Source organism: Martes martes (genome assembly GCF_963455335.1).
Source record: "Martes martes genome assembly, chromosome: 3".
NCBI lineage: Eukaryota > Metazoa > Chordata > Mammalia > Carnivora > Mustelidae > Martes > Martes martes.
This window is the reverse complement of record NC_137890.1, coordinates 60727343-60752798: the sequence shown is the minus strand read 5'-3', so window position 1 is coordinate 60752798 and position 25456 is coordinate 60727343. Positions and strand designations below refer to the sequence as shown.

Sequence of the window (25456 nt, the reverse complement as noted above, 5' to 3'; positions counted from 1 at the left end):
TATAAAGGATATCAAAGAGGTATAACTATTAGAATTGAACCCATTTTTTTCCAAGATTACATACCTTATGTATCAAAACCCCAATATGAATATAATAAAGTTAAATTAATAGTTCAGTAAATTGGTTATTAAAAGATAAATATGTAAAAATAGAGAAGTTTGCCACAAAATATCCAGTTAGAAGATTTGACTAAAAAATAGATTTCATTACTAGACAAAAATACCTAGATATATGCCTAAAAAGAAGTATTTAGAACCTATATGAAGATGAAGAGCAAAATGGAAGCGGAAGGTATGGTTAGGATTTTAGCAAATATAGAGAAATCCTACATTCCTAAATAGCAAAAAGGAATTTTATAAACATGTCTGTTTTTCCCCCAAATAATTTATATGTCTAACAAAAATCTCAATAAAAAATCCCATTGGAACTTAGTCTTGAACCCTGACAAAATAATTTTAGAGATCTAATGGAAAAATCAACAGGTAAGAAAACAATCAAATTAGAGCTTTATCTCACAGCATATTTAAATACAAATTTTGCAGATGATTTAAGTAATTAAATATAAAACAAAAAATTAATTATTAAAAAATCAGAAGTGGTGACTGGTTAACTTTCCTGCAAAGGAAATGTATGTAAATCGATGTAAAGGAAAAGTTTATCTATATCTATATCTATATCTATATCTATATCTATATCTAGAGATATAAGTATCTATCTATCTATATATAGTGGTATGTTACCATATACACACACACACACATACATATATATGTGTGTATCTACATAAAAACCAAAAACATCTGCATGACAAAAAAAATCATACACAAAATTGAAGACAATTTGCAGACCAAGAAAAAATTTACATGAATACAGTAGACAGAAACTAATGTCTTTAAGTTATAGAATATCTCTAGAGTTCATAAGAAAAACACTGACACTGCCACAATTTAACAGAGGACATACACAGATAATTCTTTAGAAGATGATGAATGGTTAAGTAAGTGTGAAAAATGCTCAACATTATTACTAATGGGGAAATGTGAATTAAAATGACAATAACATGCCTTTCCCCCCACTTATTTGCAAAGCTAACATTCAAAGTTAACAAGGGGGCAGTGAATAAGATAAGAACTGAAACGACCATGTGTTACAGTGTAAGATCCTGTATGCTTTCTATGAAAGATCTACCCACAAATGTGTATTTGGACAATTCTGTTATAAACTGGGAAGCCCACATCTCAAATCCATTCTAAGGGATCAATAAAAGTTGTGAACCAAACATTGACTTGTAATCTGATTCTTCAAAGAGTGAACACTTGTAAGCAATTTAAATGTCCAAAATAGGGTCATGGACATTAAATAATCACATATCCAAATAATTTAAAAAGGACCATCATTAAAAAAGCATATTTATGAAGAATACTTTAGTAGCCTGGGAAAATGCTCACAAAATGATGCTGCCAAGAAAGATGATAAAATTATTATTACAATTCCTTAAAAAAATTATTATTACAAGAACATGTGCCATATGATCTTTGGGTAATGTCATGTTGGGTGATTACAATTTTAATATTATGCATTTCTCTATTTTCTACAACAAACACAGAGTCATAGGACAGAAAATACTCAACAGAAGATTTACTAAAAACTCAAGGCTTTGAAAAAGTAGTGGTTTCTCTGATAGTGGTTATCGGATTTCTGTCAGTATGCTGAAAATCATATTGTTGTCACTTCCATGTGGCAGAGTGGCTTAAAAGAACAGGCATACACTCAAATATTGTCACACGCCAGTTTATTGAGGAAACTGTGATGCTAGCTAGAGGTTAACTCTATTCACTTGATCACTTTTCATGATGTCAAACAAGAGTCTGAAGGCTACAAGCCATGAAGTTACACAATGACTTTCCCATATTTTGTTCAGAAACACAGAAATCAAATGCCAAGAAATGTTTGACTCTGAATATTGCCCTCTTTTTTTTTTTTTTCAAAAGGTGGTAGTTAAGGGTCAGGAGGCACAGTGGTGTGGGGGAAGGACAAAAATGGAACATGTAATAGGCAAATATTTTGGCTAGATTTCATTTTCCAAAGTTTCAGATCTCTCCAATTTTTTTTTTATTTTTTGTAGCGAAAAAGGAATCAATACTTTTCATTCCACTCTTGTCAACTTTAGCCAAAGCCTTCTGAGCTGCAGTCATTTTGCTATTTTTCTGTTAAGGGAAATAAGAGAAGAATTATTACAAATGTAACTAACCTTTATAAATCGTACATGCAAATCAAAGAAGACCGTGCATGCATGTCTCAAGGTTCATGAAGAGAACTATTGGCTGCTAACATGCTTCATAAGGGAGTGATGATAATGATGATTATTATTATTTTTAAATCTGATTTCCATTCAGAATTCAGACCTAAGACACAAAATCCAGTAAAAGAGGCAGGAGACCAAACTGCCGCCTTCTAAGGAGTGGAATGCTACAGCCAACGGTTTACTTTATGGGGATAATTCTGGAGGGTGTATGAAGTACAATAACACCAACAAAGGAGCTGACACAGGCGCGACCATCAGAGAGGAATGCCAGCCTGGCGGATCTGCGCGATGAATAATTCACCACCATGGGCTGGTGCATTTTACTCATAGGCTCTACGGGAAACCAAGGACAACACTATTATATTAAAAAAATAACCCGTACTGAAGAGCATCCTGGACCAGCAGGATGACTGCCCCAGTTTTCCTCCAACAGAGAAATGCTTGTCAAAAACCTGACTTCAAGTAACTCTGCCTTTGAAATTCCTGGTCCCTGTGTTTTGTTTGTTTGTTTTGCTTTGGTTTGGTTTTATGCCATATCCTGAACTAGCACTGCCGGCAGGTGAACAGCCGCTGACTCTGCTTCAGTGCATCTCACCTTCTCCAGCAGAAGCAAACCTGATGGGACTCAGCAAAGGGAAAAACTCATCTGTCTCCCTGAGAACAGGGAGACAAAGTCACTGTCTAAGAACCTTTTACAGGCACAGTATATGATCCCTGAAATCTTGCTTTACATTCTGTCACTTATATCTTAGGAGGTTTATTTTTTGGCTGGATGGTGAGAAGTGATGGCTCTTTGTGACCAGTTATCCTCAGTATTTAACTGACACATCATGGCCCAGCCCCTATTTCCCTGGGGCTGTGCCCAAGTAGATATAACAAAAAGCCACAGCTACAAGGGTGGGGCAGAATTAGCACTCACAGAGAAACTCAACTTCCCTGCTTAGGAAGCCATGGAGATAACCAGCTATCTTGCCAAATCTCAGCTGGGATTATCCCCCTGACATCACATGACCAGATAAATTACATATAGATCAAAGAATAAAATCTATAAGAAAACATTAAATGCTAAGGAGAAAGCATTGTTGTTAAAATCTAAGAGGAAGTGAATTTATCTTGGGATAGACAAAGTCTATGCATAAAAATAATGAGAAAGTCACAAGGAAAAACAATTCCTACATTTCATCCTCAGAAAAACTTAAAACTTAAAAAAATCGAATGAAAGGCTAAACACAAATTAGAAAGTTATTTGTACCCTATATGTCATGAAGTGTTAATAATTCCTAATCTAGAATGAGCTCTTAAAAATCAACAAGAAAAACACTACTATCCCAATACAAAAAACGGCCAAGGGACATGAACTGACAACTTCTAAAAAGGCAAACAGGCAATAAGCATTTGGAAAAACAACTAACCTTTCTCATCGGAGAAATGTACCCTAATTAGACAGCCAAAAATTTTCAAGAATAAAAATAATATTTAGTGTTGTCAAGAAAGCAAGATGAGCAATCTTGCAGCAATAATGGTTGGGAATACAAATTGCTATATTTTTGGAAAGCATTTTACATATACATTGTGTACACACACATATAATCAATCATATATATGATTATATATGATATATATCATATATAGTCATTTATATGACAATACATGATAAAATATATATGATAAAATCATATATATTATTATATATGATATAATATATAGGATAAAATCAGAATCATACACACACACACACACACACATTCTCTCAATAATCATGGAAAGAGCTCATGTTTCCTAAGCCCTTACTCTTAGTTCTAAATTGTGTGTAATAAAATAATCAGAGATACAGACTATAAATAAAATGTCTATCATTTCATTAAAACAAAGAATGAAAAAGGCAGAAGTAACCTATGTGTCCAAAAACAGGGGAATGACTAAATAGATTATATGCCCTATGGTGAAATAAAATAACACAACTGACTGAATATCATGAAACCATTAATAATTTGTCAAAGAATGCCTAATGACATGAGAACATTTTCACAATATACTACTAACTGAAGAGGACAGAACCCCCAAACTATAAATATATTAAAATGCCAATTTAAAAAGTTATATATATATATTTATAATGTATGTATTAGATAAAACTTTGTAAGAAAGGTTATAAAAATATTTGCTGGCGTGATTGCTGAATGGTAGGGTTATTAATAATTACTGTCATCATCATAAGTTCAGAGAAGCTTCCAGACAGTAGTTGACAAAAAATGACCTGTGGAGGCTCCCTCCCTCTGTTCCCCCCCCACTCTGAATACACAGCAAAGTATAGGCATGCTCTTGCTAAGTATAGTGCCTTGCCTTGATTCAGAAAAAGTCTTCCTGGCATGACATATTCATTATCATTCATAATTTTGAATTAATTATGAGTCACAGAAAGGCAAGTTCACAATCCTTTGTGGTTAAAATTGTAACATCAGAATCAAGCATGAAATCACTCCCAGATGTCCTCAGGGCCACCTACTGAATCCAGGAATATGCCACTCCGGCTGGACACACATACCTTTTCAGTCTTCAAATCTTTCCTGTTAAACTTAGTGTAATCTTCTTTTGCTTCTACAGGCTCATCAGATAACTTTACTTTCTGCAATATTAGAGCAGTGAAGTGATGTCAAATGTCACCTTGACACGTCAATCCATTTTTTAAAAAACAGTGGGGTCCATTTGGATCTGCATCAGGGCCAAATGGAACAGCAGAGCCTGCAAAGGGCTTACTCTGCATTTTGTCAATTACCTGGGGAAGCCACATATCCCTCTGAGAAGCAGCATCAGTGGTGGGGGGACATGCTAGGGTGAGTCCGTGACCGAGTCCGTGACCCAGCCCGTTGGGCAGTCTAGCAGTACTGAGAACATATTTTGTATGTACTGGGACTGGGAGGCATTTAGGAGACTGCTGACTTACAGACAGTCTCAAGGGGTGAAGGCAGGCACAAAAGTCAAAGATAAAAATTTCCTCTAAGGGGGCCAGGAGTCCAGCCAGAAACCCCACTTCATTCACCTTCTGGGCTGGTGTACTGTCCATTTAGGAATAAGGTACAACATTATTCTGTTATTACTATTTTCATATTCTTACCTCCTTTCAATTCAACTATCTCATTTTGTCCACACAGGGACAACCCTGCAAGGCAAGCAGCCAGCGGGAGAAGGAAGCACAGAGAGAGTAAACAAATGACTTAAGCCCACTTAGCAGAGGACAAGGCGTGAGATCTCCATTTCTGGACAAGAGCTCTTTCCATGAGGCCCAGTACAACTAAGTCCACCTTTACTTCATGTTTTCACCTTTCACATGGGCATTCTGTACCAATGAACGTGAGACCCTTGTCAAAAGCTAGACTGTGGCCCTAATGTTCACATTATGGAAGGAACTGTGACACATTTACTATGTAAAAGGCACATAACAGGGCAGGTAAGTCTTGATGTTTAACATAGAGAATTGACTCCATGTGACCACAACTTGGATTTCTGCAGATCTTCAAGCTCTTTGTGGAGACACCAGGATTGAAAGACCCAATGTGGATCTTCCCTAGGAAATGCAGATTTATTCCCAGCCTCCCTCTTCATAACCCAGCATTTCCAAAAAAAGAGCTGTGGAATTAGTTTTAAAACGTGCCATGGCACATGTCTAAAACCCAAAGGGATAACACAACGTGTCTTGAAATTTTTCACTGTAAAGAAACAGGGGGGCCTCCTGGAAATATAGAACATCATGAGGTAACACTTTCTCTTGGTCACACAGCAATCTCCAGCAAATGAATCTTCAAGAGAAAAAGACTAGCTTATCACGAATGAACTACTACCAGCAAATTAGGTATATAAGCAACTTTCTTAAGAATATGTTTCTACTTAAAAATTAAGATCAGTAAAGGGCGTTTAGGTGATGCATAATTTTACTAGAAAAGTATCTTCAACCAGGAGAGTGGAACTCACAGGTCGTAATGACGAAGGCTATAATTGTCTCAAACTGCAAAAAGCTTAAAGTTATCAGATGGTTTGCTCTCCTCTGTGGCAAAATGTTCTACTATAGATGTCATTATAAATGCTTGGGCATAGTCACTTTTTGCTGGTAAGTCAAATGAAAAATGTTCAAGACAAGAGCTATAGATGAAAAGTGCTTCTTTATAAGTATACAGAGGTGTCACATATACAGAGATGATGACTTGTTCAGGTGTTTTAATAGCTCCTATCAAACAGGATACCGGTAATCAGGGCTCACAAAAAAGATGACTGTGGTTAGCCTCTGCACTGAACTTTTTCTAATGTTACAGCACATGCTGAATATGTTTGAAACAATCACAATTGTTACACTTATTTGAACTGTTCTTATTTAAAAGACCAAATAGGGGCGTGTAGAGTCCAACTCTTGATGTCAGCTCAGGTCTCTGTCTCAGGGTTGTGTGTTTAAGGCCCGCATTGGGCTCTGTGTTAGGCTCCATGCTGGGCACGGAGCCTACTTTCAAGAAAAAAAAAAAAAAAGACCAAATCACTACAGATCTGGGGGGGAATGTTTCAGAAGAAACAGAAAAGGGCTCAGAAAGACAGTAACAAAGGCTGCGACTGAATGGACGCAGTTCTGGCAAGAGAAGAGCCAAGAGCAGAGCACCACAGGAATTAATGCCAGGACGGGTCTTATTCTTCCAGATGATCTGCGGGAAGGAACTCCAGAGTATCTCCAGTCCACTGACTGCACTCAGCTCTGCCAGTGACAAATGCAAACGATGGAAAAGCACGGGGGCTGGAGGCTGAGCGTCGACACAGGCAAACATGGGATAGTAAGAAAATAATGCAAAACATATTAAGGATGCCAGGCTTTATGCTATCTTATACACAGATACAAAGATACCTAATAGCCACTGGAACGGATTTGCTGAAAACCATCAACTATATGACTGTAAAAATCGATCAAATCCCGGACACAGACAAGAAGGCTGGCAGAAGATGTTATCCTAAGCTTGTTTATAGTATGGTACATCACCCAGTCCAGTTTGCATTCCAGACACTAGAGCCCCAGCCAGACATCACGGACTGGGAGACCTCAAACAGCAACTAAGCAGCCCAGGTTGAGGCTGAGGTTTAGGAGAAGCAGGACTGTGAGATCTAGATCAGGGCTTGGCAAACCGCCCGCCAGCCCAGGCCCGCTGGCCGCCTGTTTTTATAAATGAAGTTTGGCTGGAACGCCACCACCCGCATCTGTTCAGAAATCGTCCGCAGCGGTCTCTGTGCTCCCACAGCGGAGCTGAGGAGCTGTGATACAGACCATCTGCCTTGTGAGGCCTCCAACTGTCACTATGTGGCCTTTACAGGAAAAGCCTGCCGACCCCTGATCTGAATCATACTCTATGACATCACAAACCATTTAAAGTTTGGAAATTAAAATAGGCAAACAGAAAACCGGGTTAAAAGTAAACGTAGGAAATGCATTACCCTGAATGGTATCAAAGGCCAAACCTTCAAGAACAGGTTTTGATCCTTCATGAATGATCTCTAAGTTACTAAGGAAGACAGATATTTGGGAGAGAGAAAGATGCTTCGTTTCTGGAAGGAGAGAAGTAAGAGAGGAACAAATATGCCCATCTTCTTAGTTCCAGCAAGGCAAGCATGCCTCTGTCCTCCAGAGCTACTGTCAGAGATGAACTATGAGACTGGAAGAAATGTGAGTCTGACCTAGAAGGACCTTAGGCCTTACAGCAGCTGACCTCTGCCCAGCGCTATTCCTCCCAAAGGAAAAGGATGGCGCTCCTTTGACAGCCTGCTGAAAATGGCCACCGCTAAGGTTGACGCACTTGAAATTTTCTGTCCTTCTCATAAGTCAAGGTAATGAGTGCTTTCAGAGCTGCCACAACCTCCAAAAACAGGACATGAGACAAAAAAAAAAAAAAAAAAATCCAAGCATGTTGGCCACCTTGAAGGCCAGGAGAGAGGAAAGTTCTTCAACATGCACTTTCCAGTCTCAAGGCATCCATTATTCTGTTGGCAAGAGAATGGTCTCACGGACGAGCTGGTGCGTGTATTTATTTCCCTGTCTCTGAGCAGAGCTCACTTGTCTGAGATCAGGCCTGGACTGAGGGACCCTGCGGTTTGCCATCAGGTGCGGCTTACCACTGGCTTCTCTGCTCTCCGCATCTGGGAGACAAAAACAAGCTGCGGCCCACGGGGCCGAGGAGCTGTGGGTGGCAGTTTGAGAACATCTGGAAGAGGAAGGGTTTTTTGCAAGACACAAGTTGCTCTGCTCATTCCTAGCACAGAAAGAAAAAGTTTGGCTATCCTTGCTCAAAGGATTCTTTGTGTGGCAAAGTCATGCTCTGTTCGCCTCTACGCCCTTAACAGTTGGATCGGGCAAAATGAGTTGTAGTTATCCGTCGAGTATTCCTGATGATTAATCAGGGTAATTGCGGGACCCGGCTAACTCAAAGAAGGCTGAATCTCAATTATGTATCTATGAGACCTTTAGGTAGGTATCTGGTACAACCAACTCTTACCTGGTTTTCTCAGCACTACAAAAAAAATCTACAAAATCTACAAATCTACAAAAATAAAAAAATACTGATGGAGAGCTCCTTACAACCTTTAATCCACACAACATCACTCCACCCAAGGAGGATTTAGTATGCTTTAAGATGGACTAGAGCGCACTAAACCTATGTGGTAAAAATGTACTATTTTTCCAAGTCCCCCAAAGATATCTTAGTCACAGCTCCTTACCTTTGATGGAGGGTTTGGCAATGACGCTGAAGTTTCTGGAAGCCTATGGAGTAAAAAATAAGAATCAGTCATGGTTTTTCATAGACAAGCAAACAGAGACTGGGCCAATGGACTTAGCAAGTGCTACTTTCATGGACTAGCTTCACCTCCATGTGTCCTCCTGGACTATCACCTCAGCATCAAGAATGACATTTCTCTAAATGAAGAAATCTTTATTTACTTCACATTGGAATTGTCTGAACTAAAAAAAGTAATATTAGAACTCATTTGTTGCAATGGAACTGCTTTTCTTTAGCCTCTATAAATTTACATTTTGGCATTGTAGTATTTTTTTTCCTTCGTAAATGACAAATCCAGCATATGTATATTTTTTATTTAAATACAATTTAGTTAACATAGAGTGGAATCCAGCATCTATTTAAAAGTAAAAATTATTTTAACTGTTGACAAAAAGTCAGACAAACTTGACTTTTCTTCAATTAAAGAGAAGTTTAATTGACATATCTTTCTACCTGAATCTTTAACCAAAAGCTAATCACTTCAGAGGAAAGAAAAGAATCTAAAAAATAACGGGAGTACAAAGACATAGGTCACGAATGAGATAAACAGGCACAGAGGAACCCAGGGAAATATTAAACAGAAAGACAGGGTTATCAATTTGAAGCAGGCTTTCAAACACTTCAACTACTTTAGAAACCAGTTTCCACTAATTGTTTTTTAAAGTAGGACCTATGCAATTTGCTAAAAACAGCCACTATATATCTATTAAGAAGCCACTTAAAAAAAAAAAAAAGAAGCCACTTTATCTTCATATATCAGAGTTGAGAAAGCTATTATAAGAATCAGGAAAAGCTATTATCACACCCATAAAATCTTAACAATAGTTGCTAAAATCGAGAAAAGAAACACATTCTTTTCAGCCTAAGGTAAAGTCGTTCTATTATATTAAATATCTTTATGAAGGACATAACACAAATCAAATCATTCATAAACCCATTTTCTGCCCTCAGACACAGATTGTGTTTCATCCTTTGAGTTCCAAGTGCTGGGCATAATTAAGGTACTTTGCAAACATCTAATGAAAGTGAAAATGGTATAAAACCTTTAAATGTAACTTTCAAAAATATTCTAGGGGCACCTGGGTGGCTCAGTTGGTTAAGCATCTGCCTTTGGCTCTGGTCATGATCTCAGAGTCCCGGGATCGAGTCTGGCACTGGGCTCCTTGCTCAGTGGGGAGTTGCTTCTCCCACTCCTTCTGTCCCTCCCCTCCACCTTCCCCACCCCCCACTCTTACTCTCTCTCTCTCAAATTAAAAACAAAAATCTTTAAAAAAAAAATTCTACATGCCATCTCTTATTTTCTTCTAATCTTTATCTCTCTTAAAATGATCACAGTGCTCGCTTCGGCAGCACATATACTAAAATGATCACAAAAAACCACATTAGTGAAGTCTAACTGGGGATAAAATTGTATACCGTTTACACTCTAAAATCACACCAACCCATAATTCCAATCCTAATACTCACCAGTTTCTGTAATCAGTATCCACCAAATCATTTTGTTCCAATAAGTCAGTGTCTATTAAAAACCACCTTCAACCATAGAGTCTAGGAGGTAACTCAAGAATAATTTATGAGAAGCAGTGATGTGATAGAGCCATTAAGGAACCTATTGCTGGGAAACCAAGAAGCACCAAGGTACTTCCTAATTATGGCTAAAGATGAACAATACTTACTTTAAATATTTTGCTAAGTCATCACTTAATTCTTTAGGGATGTAATCAGATATCAGGCCATGAGCATAACGAATATAATCCTCTGAAAGAAACAGAATGGAGAGTGCAAGAAAAAAAAATCAGTTGCAATTATGGTAATTTTAGTCAAATTGATCAGAGTTAAAGTTCTGGCTCTCTCTGGCCTTAGAGACTCACTTAAGCTCTTGGCCTCCATTTTCCCATTTGTAAAAATGGGGATGTTAATATCCATGGTTACAGAAGTGAGTGATTTCATGGATGTGATATGACAGAATATAGCAGATGCCCACCAAATGATAGTTAAAACAAAAATTCAGGGTCTTTTTCTTAGTTGAGGCCTTTGAATACAAATAAAGCTGAAAATCAGCTATAACAGTATGACATATTCATGCTAAAGACTAATTTTTTTAGGTCTATTTCAATATAGAATGAATCTAATTACTGAATAGTAATGAATACATTCATTTAAGAGACGTCATATATGATATGCTTCTGTCAAGTACCTGAACATTATATATACTCTCAAACTAATAAAAATGTCTTCAAAAATGGAAAAAACTAAGCTCAGCAGAATGTATGATCATTAATTCCAAAGCACATGGACACTCAGTACTAAAATGAAGCCGTGGTATGGATGAGATGCAGTTATGGAAGTCAGAATCTGTTTTAAAGCCCTGTTTTTTAATTCATATTTTATGTAGAGTACTAGAGGATAATCAAACTTAATATATGGGATGATCACACGGGGAATATAAGCTACCAAAAGGACCATCTCAGGTTTGTTGCTGGGATATTCGTTTGCTTCTTTTTTTCTTTCTCTTCTGCCTTCAAACTAAGACAATAATTTGCCTGAGCATTAAAGTGACTGCTTTCTGGAGCACATAACCTCAAAGTCTTCAGTGAGAGACCATGACTACCAACATAGTAAAGTTATTTACTGAAAGTTATTTACTGATAACTGAAAGTTATCACTGGGCCCTTCTTAAAATGTGCTCTTGGTTCTAGGTTAGTATTTATCCAATAAGTCATGAATAGACAAAGGAATTAAGAAAGCCAACACGTTATTCGTTTGCCACTTCTGGTGGCTTACTAAGCTAAAGATCTAAAAAAAGGAAAGCTTACTTTATGGCTAGGCCTTAAATGGCAATATAGCTTTGCCCAGACTGTTATGTTTAGAGACTGGCACAAACACTGGATTCAGAGCAGAAGATGTGGCCTCCTAGCTAGGACTGGTGACCTTGGATAAGTCATCTATTCTCTGAGACCACAGTTCTTTACTTTTAAAATGAGATCTGCCTAAATAATCTCTAACATGAGAGCTGGTAAACTCGGGATGGCCAAAGCTGTCCACCATTTCCAGAATGGTGGGAGTCCTCTACCATCTATATGTGCAAGGTGTTTTAAGCTAGATTTCTGCAAATCAAGGACTGCCTGAATTACCTTCAATCACAAACAGGCCCCTGGTCCTAGTTTTATTTGTTTTAATGATGACACTCAGGTGCTTTGGAATTGTACACCCACAAAAGGGGAACACTGAATTGGAGCTTATAGTCAGAAAAGTTTCTGTCCCACCATTTGGGAATGTTAATTGCATTATATAGTTGTTTTTATTCAACTATACATATAAAAACAAGAGGACACATACTAGAAAAAGCAAAAGAATGTACATTAATAACCTAAAAGAAAAAAATTGCCAAGGGAATCGATTTTCACCTAAAATCGACATACTAAGACCAATAGTAGGACATATACTTTTTTTTTTTTTAAAGATTTAATTTATTTATTTGACAGACAGAGATCACAGGTAGGCAGAGAGGCAGGCAGAGAGAGAGGAAGGGAAGCAGGCTCCCCGCTGAGCAGATGTGGGGCTGGATCCCAGGACCCTGAGATCATGACCTGAGCCGAAGGCAGAGGCTTTAACCCACTGAGCCACCCAGGCGCCCCAGGACATATACTTCTTGAGAGTAAGATGCAGAGAGGTGCAGCCCCTTGGAAACCCAGGGCCACACAAACAGTAGGACAAAAACAGAAGCGTGTGGGCTTCAGAGTCAGGCAATCTCCATGGGTCGCTCAGCTTCACCACTCACTCACTGTGGGACTCCGGGTGCAGCCTCCAGACTCTCACTGTCAGATGAGACTTACAGGGAGGGTCAGCTGACATCCTGTGTGTCCACAGGCTACTCAGGCAAAGGGCTTGGCACACAGAACACCCTCAATAAATGATAGCCAGAGCTGTTAGGCTGGTTATTGCTATTAGTGCAAAATAGTATATGTGCCGAAGGCATGATTTAAGTATCAATTAGTGACAGAAATGATCGACGGTAGAAATATTCCTGGGTTCTGAACTGAAATGCACATATGCCACAAGATCTAAGAGAACACAAGGGCAAGATAGCGAAGCTTCTGAGACACTAAGACAGTAAAATCGGGGACGCCTGAGTGGCTCAGCCAGTTAAGCGTCTGCCTGCAGCTCAGGTCATGATCTCAGGCTCCTGGGTTCAAGTCCCATGGTGGGCTTCCTGCTCAGCAAGGGGTCTGCTTGTCCCTCTTCCTCTTCCACTCCCCTCCTCCATACTCATGCATGTGCCCCCCCCCTCTCTCTCAAATAAATAAAATCTTAAAAAAAAAAGATTTTAAAATCATAAGACAGGCATTTATACACCAGCAACTTACTTCAGGCAAAAATGATTTCTGACAAAATGACTTACTTACCTTCCTTGTCACTGGAAACCTGGTCCCCAAAGAAAAATGCATTTGCCTGCACCCGGGCACTGACATTTATGTTACTGGTTTTTAAGGCTGATACAGTCTGATGAACCTGTGAAGTAACCAAAAAGGAAACATCAGGGTATTTCCAAATGATGTTAGAAATCCACCACCTCCCAAATGGTTCTCAATCCATTTAAGATGCAGGAAGAATATCTGAGGATCTAGAAATGTCTTCACCAGGTATCAGACTTGAAGAGAGATGGCCACAGCATTTTGGCATGATGTCATGACATGGACTTCTTAAGGCCTACACAATATGAGAGCACTGGCTCTGGAGTTGGGCCGCTTGGGTATGCTTTGTGACCATGGACTACCTACTTAACCTCTCTGTGCCTCTATCTAATGGGGACATGAGTAGTATCTAATGCATAGTACAGCTGTGAGCATTAAATGAGTTCATGTAAAGCCCTTAGAACAGAACCCGGCACAAAGTTAATATGCAATCATTTTTCTAAATAGAATAAATCATAAATTTCCTGCTTCCTAGGAATTTAAGAAAAGAGACACAATCAATAAGTATAAAACTAACTTTGCTATTCATGTCATTATCATTTGCTAAGGACAAAAACTAAATGCCAAGATCCTTCTCAGGACTTACCCTGATTCTTCACTTACTACTAATGCAGATAAGGGTGAATGGTGGGGGCACTTTTGAAATCCTTCCACTACTTCGGATAGGAGCGACCTAACTCTGCAAGGTTCATTTCCATGCTTCCAGGTTCTCCATGTGCCCCATAACATGATATGACAAGCATGTTTTTACATACAAGATAGATTAGGAATCTGTACTATACTGGTATTCACTGAACTTGAAAAACTTTGTTATCAAGAGACTTGGTCTGGTGAGATTTTTTTTTTTTTTTAAAGATTTTATTTATTTGACAGACAGAGATCACAAGTAGGCAGAAAGGCAGACAGAGAGAGAGGGGGAAGCAGGCTCCCCGCTGAGCAGAGAGCCCGATGTGGGGCTCGATCCCAGGACCCTGAGACCATGACCTGAGCCGAAGGCAGCGGCTTAACCCACTGAGCCACCCAGGTGCCCCCGGTCTGGTGAGATTCTTAATGAGTGTCAGAGTACACAATTTTCTTAGACCAGTGGCTTTCACAGTGGTTTGTTTGTTTGTATTATAAGCACAGCAAGAAATACACAGCAACCCAATAAACACATATATAAATATATGTTTCAAAGAATCATACTTAATACTTGTCTTTACTCTGTGCTATATTTTAATACATCCCATCCGATCCCATCCCATCTCATCCCATCCCATCCCATCCCATTCCAAGAGAAATACTGGTTGTGACCCACTAAACATGTTTGAAAAACACTGCCCTAGACCTTATATTAGTTCTAGCATTTTAGGATCACTAAAATCCCTCGAGCAACCAGACAATGAGAGTGAGGCACACTTCCTCTAAGCCTGGATCCTGCCTGCCTCAGACCCCTACCTTGCTGTGTGAACAACGATACCTCTGAGACAACAGCAGGACTAATAGCAGCAAATGTGCATCCCGCCTCACATTACCTGGCGTGAAAGACACAAATCTACATCACCAAGTAGTGAGAAATTCTTTCGTCCAGAGGTGAGGATCACAGGCAATGGGGATGCAGGTTAAAGGAAAATGTCAAGCTAACTCCAGAGATGAGTTAGGGAGGATGAAAAGTAAAAGATTTCTTTTCATATTTGGATATCTTTATACAAGTTTTCTCTTTTAGCTGGATATATTAGGTGGCCATTCGAGTCACACTTAGCACCTTCTCTGAACAGTTTTTTAAAAAAGAGCATTAAACTTTTTCTGCCATAAGGTACTGGAGATGTGCTATACCTTTTTTTCCAGCCACTTTATTGTCTTCTCTTTGCTGTACTTGTAGTATTTCTTTTTGTCTATTTCTGGATTAAAGAGAAAAAAACAGAAAAGTGTATTAAAAAATAAATTAATAAAGCTATATACAAGAGATATATATACACACACACACACACACACATATATATATAATATCAACAATTTAAAAATGTTTCATAACAGTTTATACTCTTGAAAAACTCAATTTATAAGCCTGAGAGCATACTTGAGAGGTTAAAAAAAATCCCCAAACAGAACTTAGGTGACTCAGGTTTTATTCAACCATCAAATGAATGGGAATTTAAGCAAATCATCAAATAATACTACAGTTCTCATCCCAAAGAGAAATTTTTCTCTTCTCTTTTTATTACATCTTTATGAGATGACAGATGTTAATTAAACTTATTGTGGTGATCAATTCATCAAACCTGTGAGTCAAACTATTATGCCTTACACCTTAGACAATGATGTCTATCAATTACTTCTTAATAAAACTAGAAAAAAGTATACAAACAAATCTGTAGAAAATCTCTAATTTTTACAACTCAGCAAATTAACATGCCAAGGAACCTTCATTTTTGGAACTGATTTGAAGCTTAGCTCAGTATTTTCAATGAAAGTTCTTTTCTAAAATAAGGATGGAAATCCCAAGAAAGGAAACTGAAACTAAATGCAGACGCGCTGCAGACACCGAGGGAAAAAATCTTGTTAACTACTTGGTCCTCTCCTGGTGGGATTAGTGAGAAAGAAGAAAAGATATGCCTATCTTTGAATGCGTTACCAGTATAACCATGACTATGTTTCAGGAGAATTTGGATTTACGATAGGCTTGACCTGGCCCTTTTTGGGGATAAAAGTGCCACCTCTTCTAAGTTACACTTCTGCCCTTCACAATCCACCTAGCTTTACATACTGTGACATGAGCTGTTATTTCCTCGGTAACACTTCATTCATGGAGTTTCTTGCTTTCTGTGCAGTCGACAGAGGCAGAGGCCTGCGCTTCCAGTCTCCTGCCTCATGCGGGAGTGATCTTTGGGACCCCTGGAAATCCTAGGGCCCGATGCAAACTCCCCCCACGTGACTTGGCTAGCCATGTAGAATGGCGTTTTTTCTTTCCTCCATATTCGTCATGGGAGATGGAAATGCTTATTCAGGGATCATTTTCGGCAGTCTTTTACGTTGCTTGCCTTCCACGAAATGGTTTATATATATGGGATAGGGGCTGGCCTTAGCTCCTGTACGTGTCCTTCCCCATTCCAGCCTGTGGTTGTTAACACTGTGGGCGATAGGAGGCAAGATGGAGGAAGGGCTGGGCCTCTGCACCCATCTCCTTGGGATGTGTCACTGGAATCATGGAGGAGAGACAGTTGCAAATGGCGTTGTCAGAGTTTGAGAATTCCAAGGGGCAACAGCTGCTGTGCGGGAGCCAGGGGCAAACCTGGGCAAAGAGCCCGCTGTGGAACCAAGGCAGGTAAGACTGGACTCAACTTCCCTGGAGACAGTGTCCCGCCCAGGTACAAAAATAAGGGGAATTCTAAGAGCACACAGCAATCACTCAATAAATGTACACTGTTGTGTGGGTTAAAACTTCTAAAGAAGCTCCCTTCATTGCCTGAGATAAATCTCCAAAGAAGTTCAGTGTAGAGGCCTCTCCTAAGAAATCCCACCTAGACTCTTCTACTCACTTCTCTCTTGCCTCTGATGTCCATATTTCTTGAAAGGATGTCCTTCCTCTCTCGTACTCCCTGAGCCCCTTGTAGGCCCTTCCTTAATCCTCTTGAAAATGCTCTGTTGGTAGAAGTGGAGACCGCAGGCTCTGGGCCATACTGCCTGGGCTCCGACACACCCAGTGCAGATTGATTTTCTATTGTTCAACCAACTCTGCATTCCTGAGATAAATTCCACTTGGTTATAATATGTTATCCTTTCTATACACTTGATTTGCTAATATTTTATTAGGAATTTTTCAGCCTATGATCATAATGGATATTGGCCTGGTTTTCTTTCAAAAGTAATTTGGTACTGGGATAATTCTGGCTTCATAAAATTAGTTGGGAAATATTCTTTTCTCATGTAATTTCTGAAAGGGTTTGCATAAGTATCATTTTTTGAGTATTAGTTCTATCTTAAGGTATGGCAGAATTCATCAGTGATGCTAATTGGGCCTGGAGGTTTTTTCCTAGGAAGTTTTAAATTGTCAGTTTATTTCTAACTGAATACTCCCTGGCCAAGAACAAGCACTAAGAAATATCCAACTTGGATATCCCAGAATGCTACGAAAGGACCAAGTGCAAAAACTGCTTAACTTTGAAATTCGCAAATTTCGATAAGGGGGTTCAAAATATTCATGAATGCCATGGGTTACCCAAAATTATGAAAAATACCATGTTTGTTCATGTCTTAAATTTAATATTCGCAAGAGTTGGTGAGTTAGATAATATGTGCATATGCTGGAAAGGTTTCTTTCCTTAATGTGTCTGGTGCCTATAAAACTGGTCTCAAACATCTGGAAAGATTGGGTTTACAAAATAAAGATGGAATAAAAGTGAGTCCACAATTAAATAACATATTCAGCAATTGGGTAATCGGCTCACAATCCTGAATTTCCCTGATGTATTATTGAACAAACTGCCTAGAGCACATTTTCACATCTACTTTCCCAATGTTTTCCATAACAGAAACTCATAGTCTCTTTTTTTTTCCCTGCCTCCTGGGGACAGAAACTTGGCAACTGTACTTGGGGTATTTTAATCAGGTAAGTTTTCCTGGCTCTTCTTGTTAATCATATCGGACAGCCCATATTGCAGCTCTGGCTTGCAATATGAAACAGTGTTACACTCAAGATGAAGTTCATAACCCTTTATTAGGCCCTTCCCCTGTCATCCCTCCACTGAATGTGAGCTTCTTCGGCAAGAAGTGTACTGAGCCCCAGAGCTAGCAAACACAGACACATCATCTCCTTCACTAATAGAGCAGGCAGTGCTAACTAAGGTCACTGCCATCGTCATTTAGGATACAAACAACTGGGGCTGGGTTTACTGGGCAGGGATGAGGTGGGTAGGGGGAGGTGCTCATAAACCTACAGGCTTAACCAGATCTTTAATGCCACAGACTTTTGAGCAGCATCTGAAGTTTAATATTGAAACAGCTGGCTGGGGAATCTGAGTGTTTCAGGTTTTACTCTATCTGTAGGGTGCCTATGGAGAGAATGGACGTTAGAGACCGTCAGCTCTCTCCTTCATCTTTGCTCCCTTTCCTGGATATCACCTGACCACTCCTTAGCAGTCCTCTTTGTTTATTTTGAAAATCCTAGCAATAAAATATGGAATGGAACCAAACAGTAATTTATAAATGGACAGTAAGCTAAATTTGAGTAGGCAGCTGGGACTATTCGAATAGGCAGTCGCTGAAAGGAGGGAAATGGGTGCCTGAGAATAGAAAGCTCACTGCCGGGATGAGAATCGTCTTTTCCTTATGTTATCATAGTTCTCCGTCTTTCCTGTCTCTCTCTTTTTGCCTCACAAAGGGAAATTATGAAGACGGGATATACAAGATTTTTTTTTAAATAAGTTTCTATCTTCACATGAGATACCACCTAACAATTCTACCCGAGTGTTCTGGAAGGTGTGGCACAGTTGCAAGAAGGAGAGGAAAGAATGGCTATCAGACACAGGCTCCAGTTCTGGTTCCCCGGCTTCTACTTCTGTGACACTAGTCCAGTAACTTCACCTCTTTGAGACTTGGTCTCCTCATTTGTAAAAATGCAGGTTGTAACAATAACGAGAGGCAATTACTGAAAGGATACGATGATATATAACTTCACATTAGATAGTAGGTATTTTTATTATTACCACTTATCTCCATTCTACTTAAACCACTTCAGTACCTATTTAGCAATGGACCATCAAACAGATGTGTATGGGTGTGCCCAGTACTTACACATCAGCAAAGAATTAATAATTTCTAATTCAGAAGTCTTAACAGTACTTATATTTACTGAGCTTTTACTGTCTATCCAGTACTCTCTGGGTATTGATTAACCTGTATTACATAATTTAATTCCAGAAGCATCTCTTTATGGTAGACACCAGATACTATTAACTGCAATACTTAAATAATGTTCACATCCTGGTTACTCAATAATTTCAACACTATAAAGCTAAAAGAATAAAATCATTGCTTTATTTTAAGATCTAGAACAACTTTGCAAAGTACTAATTATAATGTATGGGGGATACTCTCAACCCTTCAAACTCTTCATCTGAGAGATCAAGGATGTTGAAAAGTTTGAATGATTTCTTCAAAACTGTATAGCAAATATACTTTGAATTTTCCTTGCAAGCCATCAGATCCTGCGATCAGATTACCAGACTGTTCTTAAAGAAATTCTCTCCCCAAAAAGAAATGAAGCAAATATAATAAAATATTAACATTGGTTGATCATTGGATTGAGTATTAAATAATATTTGCAGTTTTTTTTTAAAGATTTTATTTATTTATTTGACAGAGATCACAAGTAGGCAGAGAGGCAGGCAGAGAGAGAGGGGGAAGCAGGCTCCCTGCTGAGAAGAGAGCCCAATATGGGGCTTGATCCCAGGACCCTGAGATCGTGACCTGAGCTGAAGGCAGAGGCTTTAACCCACTGAGCCACCCAGGTGCCCCTATTTGCAGTTTTTTTATTTGAATTTTTTGTATCTTTAATTTTCTTAAGTTAAAATAATTGTTTTACCAGTCCATGTACTTTCATTTTCAAAGCAGATATATTATCAGCCTATATATTTTTCAGGTTTCTAACACACTAGGCCTCAAATTTTTCTTTCTTTCTTTTTTAGTGATAGTAAGGCAAAACATAAAGTGATAATTCAGCTTAAATTTCATATAGTAAAAGATGTATGCAATTCTTTCTAAAAGTCTTGACAGTTTCTTCATAATCAAATTCTTCTCCTAATAAATGACATCTGTATATCCTAAAATAATGGAAGGTTTAAAAACAAAACCAAAAATTTTAAAAATGAGAAAAAAAATAGGATCTCTTACATCTCTTAAAAATGCATCATCCTGAAAAAGTCCTCTTCATCAAAATACACATAAACAATCTCACATTACTTGCCTTACCCCTTAACCCAGAACACAAATATGTGAAATATTTTATGTCAGTTCTGTATACAAGGTCAGCATACTGAGATAGAAATCTTTTCCCATGAAGATCCAAAGAGAAATTCATAGTAGTTTGAAGTTTATTTAGAGCTGGTCAAACAAGATAAGCATAGGACATGCACTTTCTCCAGCGGCCGAACTCCAGCCGTCAGACAATGTTGAGGAGTGAAAGAGATTAGGATAGGAGTTCAGATAATGATTTAATCAATGGTCAGGGGTTCCGAGTGAAAGAAGGAAGGAACGAGAGAGAGGGAAGCTCTTGTTTTGAAATGCAGGTTATAAGCTAACAAATGCCAGTGCATTAACACTGTTTCTGAATCTGGGTTTCTGGGTTTTGGTTTAAGATAACTGTTCTTTATATAGCTCATGTAAGCATTTGGGATAATGAATTAATTGCATTTTCAATTTACGTTAGCTTGGCAAAATTGAAATGACTTACACTTATCCCTTATTATTTGAGCTTTCAGAAATGGCTATAAGCCACTTCATTTGTTCACCCACAAAAAGATTGTCATCTCCTCCAAGCTCAAGCATCGGGGAATGTCTTTAATGGGACTGTTTTGATAAAACCTTGGTGCCACATTCCAAATCCAAAATGGAGCCCGAAGCTTGGTCAAGGGTGATTTAGCTGAACTTAAAATGTAAAATGTAATCAGCGAGGTTCTCCCCTTTCCCACTGTAAGCTTACACTTCTTGGAACCGCCACTTTGTTGGGCTCAGAACTGTTACGGTTGCCAAACCAACCATGAACAACCACAGCTCATCAGCCTGTTGGTTCGGTTCCCACACTCTATGTCCATGTTAACCCTGAAGCTACTTGGATGACTTTTTGGAGTCACGGATGCTAAGTTTGTATAGTGTTTCCAACTTAACAAGACATAGTCACATATGCTCACATATGCTTCACTTCCTTCTCTCAAAATTCAAATGAAAAGTATCTACAACCCCTCTCTTCGGTAGCCTCAGCCTCCTCCCACCCGTGTCCTCAGGAGGCCACCCTCCCTGCAGATTAGGGCACAGCTCAACAGTCATCCCTGATTCCTCTGCTGTCTTGACTACCACCCAATACCGAATGATGCTGGTTCTGCCTCTTGGGGCTACTGTCTGCTAGTTCCGGGGCTAAGTTCAGACTACCATCATTTTACTACGGCAGCCTCCGTGGACCTGACCTTCGATTCTCTAGTAGGTTTTCCACATTATAGCCCTGCCCTGCTCAAACTCTGCTGACGCTCCGCTACCATTACACAAAGTCAGACACACATCAGGCCCTTCATCATCTGAACCTTGCCCTGCATGGGCAAGGGTGGGAACCTCTTTCCTTCTTTCCCGACCTTCATGTACCCCTGGCATTCTATACTCTGGCTAACCTGAACTCCTTAGAGGTTCTTACACATGACGAACTTTCCCATACATCCATGCCTCCGTTATGCTGCTACTCTGACTCACCCTTTAAGGCTCCACTTAGAGGCCCTCTCCCCCAGGACAGCAACACCATAGCCAACTCCCCACACTCCCCACCCTCCAGGTTATAAATCTGTCCTGTGCATCCCCAGAAAGCCAGAAGTTCACTTTGATTACTCTCTGCTGTCATCGCCCTATTTGCATTTGTCCCCAATAGACTCAAAGCCTAGTAAGGGAAAGGATAATGTCTTATTTATAACTAGTTTAATTCTAGTGATCAACATATGCTTCTTAGCAGCCATTCAATAAACACTTCTTGATTTAATGAAGGTACAGGCTTTATGTAATTTTACAAGAGAGAAATCTGAGGCAGAAAGCAGTCAAGGAACTTAACTGAAGTCACAGACTAGTTCAAAGAAGAATTGAGACCGAAGCCCAAGCCTCGTGATTTCTGGCCCTGTGGGAGACAGGTCCCTGTATTCCACTGGTCAGAATTTCCAACACTGAACAGTCCAGTGCAACAGAGGACTAGCACTGACAAGTGGAAGCAAGTCTGAATGACAGCTTCCTCTCTGACTGACATAGAACAGGCCTTATATTCAGAGGGACAGGCGCCCAGCCTTTCCAGCAGCCATAAGCCTGATTTCAAAGGCCACATACTCTACCTTTCTCCTCTGTCACATGTCGAAGTAACTTCTCAAGATCAGGAAGTTTCAGCAACAAGACGCAATTTGGAAACATGTCATCCACCACAACTTGATTTAGGGGCTGGAATTTTCCCTGAAAAAAGACTTCATTCAGTCAGAAGGCAAGCACTCCAGTCAGCAAACTCACACATTATTAAAAAAAGAAAAAGATATATCATCTCATAGCTGGACCTTTAAACTGAGTTCAAAGTCACTTGTCTCACCTAAAGAACCCCTCCACTGGGATAGGCTCCAGAACGGATTCTCAGGTCCCTCTAGGAAGCTCTTGAAAGCCCTGGGGTTCCAACCAGCATACCACCCATATCAAAAGTACAGTCACAGGAGGGCCAAGTTCTAGAAGAGTGCTAGAAGCCGTGGAAGCTTATGGAAATGGTAGAGATTGCATTGGGCTGGTCCAACCCATTCACTGTAAGGAAGAACCAACTGAGGTCACAGAGCAGGGGTCCTAACCATCACACAGGAAAAAGCCCAGATCACACACAGAGCAAATAGCTTCCCTCCCTATCCTTACCCCAGGGCTGAAGAAAGAGATGCTACAGCAAGGAGAAAATTACCAAAATGAATCTGCTCCTGCCAGAACTGTCTGATAGTGCTTCCAAATGTAGACCATGATAAAAGAAAAGATAGCCAGAGGGATAAGTACAAGGAAGCTATACACATATTAAATCAGGCCCATCTACAGAGGTGTGCAAGGCCTGCTAGCCAATGGGCCAGAATTCAGAACACAGAAGTTCAGAATATTCTTCTTCTCAATCAGGTTATTTTTACTTAACTGTGCAGGAGCATAGAGTCTGTCTAAATCATTACTTCCCTGACTTGGAAATAGTGGACTTTATAAAAAAATGTATGGTTCTGCCCATGTCCCACTTTTAGCTCACTCTGCTTTTCTGTTTTGGTGACAACTCCATTTGGAGACAAAGAAACCGTCTGATCAGTTTTCTTTCTGCAAATGCAGCTTTCTTTGGTTTGAAGGGTGAAATCTCATTCATTCAGTAGCATATGTCAAAGCTTGTCATACTTTCTGTTAAGTCAACAAGTGGCAAGAAATGCCTCAATTTCAATGCTGTCTTCCTCCTTCAGATAGTAACAATATCCACACATTTTCCAAGTCTGCCTGTCTTTAGATATCTACCTTAATCTATGTTCTTTCATGGTCAACAAATATTTTAAGTATTTAGCAATTTAAAACAATAATCATATACAATGAACTGCCACACAATTATGTTAATTTCATAAGTAATTAATATTTCATTCTCACTTTCTTTACCATATATACTCAAAAAGGAAATACAAGAAGCAACTTGTTTTGAATATAAAGTTAGTAACAGTTGGGATAGCTAGAAATTCTAGAAGAACTTTTCTGATGTTAAATCTTATGATTAAAAAAGACTAGGTCAACATTTCAAAAGTGCATACCAATATCCTTTAACTCAATAAGAAAATATCGTGTCTAACATGCAGGGAAGGAAATACCTAAATGTTTCATGTGTTATTTTATAGTGTACTTCAAGTATTTGAGAAGAAAAAGTAAGATGGTTTACAGTGAAAGCCAACCACCACTCTGCTTCATCCTGTGTCTGTCGACTTGAAACGGCCCTCAGGACTCCCAAGAGGCTCAGGGTGAGGGTAATTCACCATGGTCATGGTCTCTGTGGGACACAGGGAAACAGCCCCACAACATGGGGGGAGGGGCTTTAAATGTGCATCAGTACAGGTGCTAAGGCTGGCTGGTGACTTTCCCTCTGTTAATATAACCTAGAAAACAAATGGGAGCCAACTGAAGTATTCAACTGAATACTACCAGATCCTTGCTTCTGGTGGTGACCAGATCATTTCCGTTCATTTAGAGATGAAGACTTACTGACCTCGCTGTTCATATACCCTAAATATGCTGGCTCCATGGTAGCTTCCAGAGAACGAGCACCATGAATAAAGTAAGGAATAAAACTTCACCAATCCACAGTGACGGACAGAGGATGTAGGAAAGGAGGGAAAGAAAAGCTGAGCTGCTTCCAGAGACAGCATGACTTCAAGTTTGAAGTCCGTTTTATTGCTTTCGGTTTTTACAGCAAATTAAACTGATATACCCACTGTATGGAAGTTTTGGAAATTTGGTGTAAGGACTAAATAAGATGAGCCCATAAACATTTAAACTATAAGCAAATATCAGAGTACGAAGACCCAGATTCTTCTAAGCAGTTTAAAATAACACTTATTCCTGAAAATCGTTAATTCACAGATTTTCAGACTGTGGTTGGTAGATGCTGGGGGATCTCTCACACCCTTTCAGGGGGTCCAGAGCTCAATACTATTTTCTCAATAATGCTAGGATGCTATCTGTATCTGCATCTTCACTGTGCTGACATGTGCACGGCCAAGGGAGGAAGAACTGCAGGCTTCTTAGCACCAGTCATGGCCACGACACCAACCTGTCCTGCAGCTCCCGTGCTCTTCACTGCCAGGCAGGGCAGGTAAAAAAAAAAAAAAAAAGAAAGAAAGAAAGCCAGTGTCACTTCAGGATACCCTTGATCAAGGAGTAAAAGCAATTACTTTTAGTTAAACCTTGACCCTGAGTGCAAATCTTTTAAATATTCTGTGTTAAAAGTGATGCTGAAGCCCCTTTTACTGTTACCCAGGCACAGTAATCACCCCAAGGAAAAGTGCTTGCATCACTGAATTAAAGGCAAAAATAACTACTTTTTGTGGGATACCATTTTTAACTGAAAAAACCACTACAGACTACTGCTGTTCAGACTTGGGTATTTGATAGAACATAA

The 25456-nt window shown here is 39.3% G+C and overlaps 1 protein-coding gene across 3 annotated transcripts in view; it reads right to left on the bottom strand.

Moving 5' to 3' along the window:
• The window catches only part of RNASEH2B (ribonuclease H2 subunit B), a 64051-nt gene that overhangs the window by 6384 nt on the left and 32211 nt on the right, over positions 1–25456 (bottom strand). Inside the window, exons 5-11 of one of the 3 annotated variants that reach the window (XM_080798006.1) lie at positions 22638–22752; positions 15397–15461; positions 13513–13618; positions 10783–10864; positions 9048–9090; positions 4852–4932; positions 1777–2208 (exon numbers count right to left, since the gene is read on the bottom strand). In XM_080798006.1, the coding sequence (XP_080654132.1) occupies positions 2092–2208; positions 4852–4932; positions 9048–9090; positions 10783–10864; positions 13513–13618; positions 15397–15461; positions 22638–22752 (609 nt within the window). In that variant the 3' untranslated portion in view covers positions 1777–2091. Of the gene's footprint in view, positions 1–1776; positions 2209–4851; positions 4933–9047; positions 9091–10782; positions 10865–13512; positions 13619–15396; positions 15462–22637; positions 22753–25456 lie in introns of those variants that run through there. The other 2 variants (XM_080798007.1, XM_080798008.1) reach the window with 2 other exon arrangements.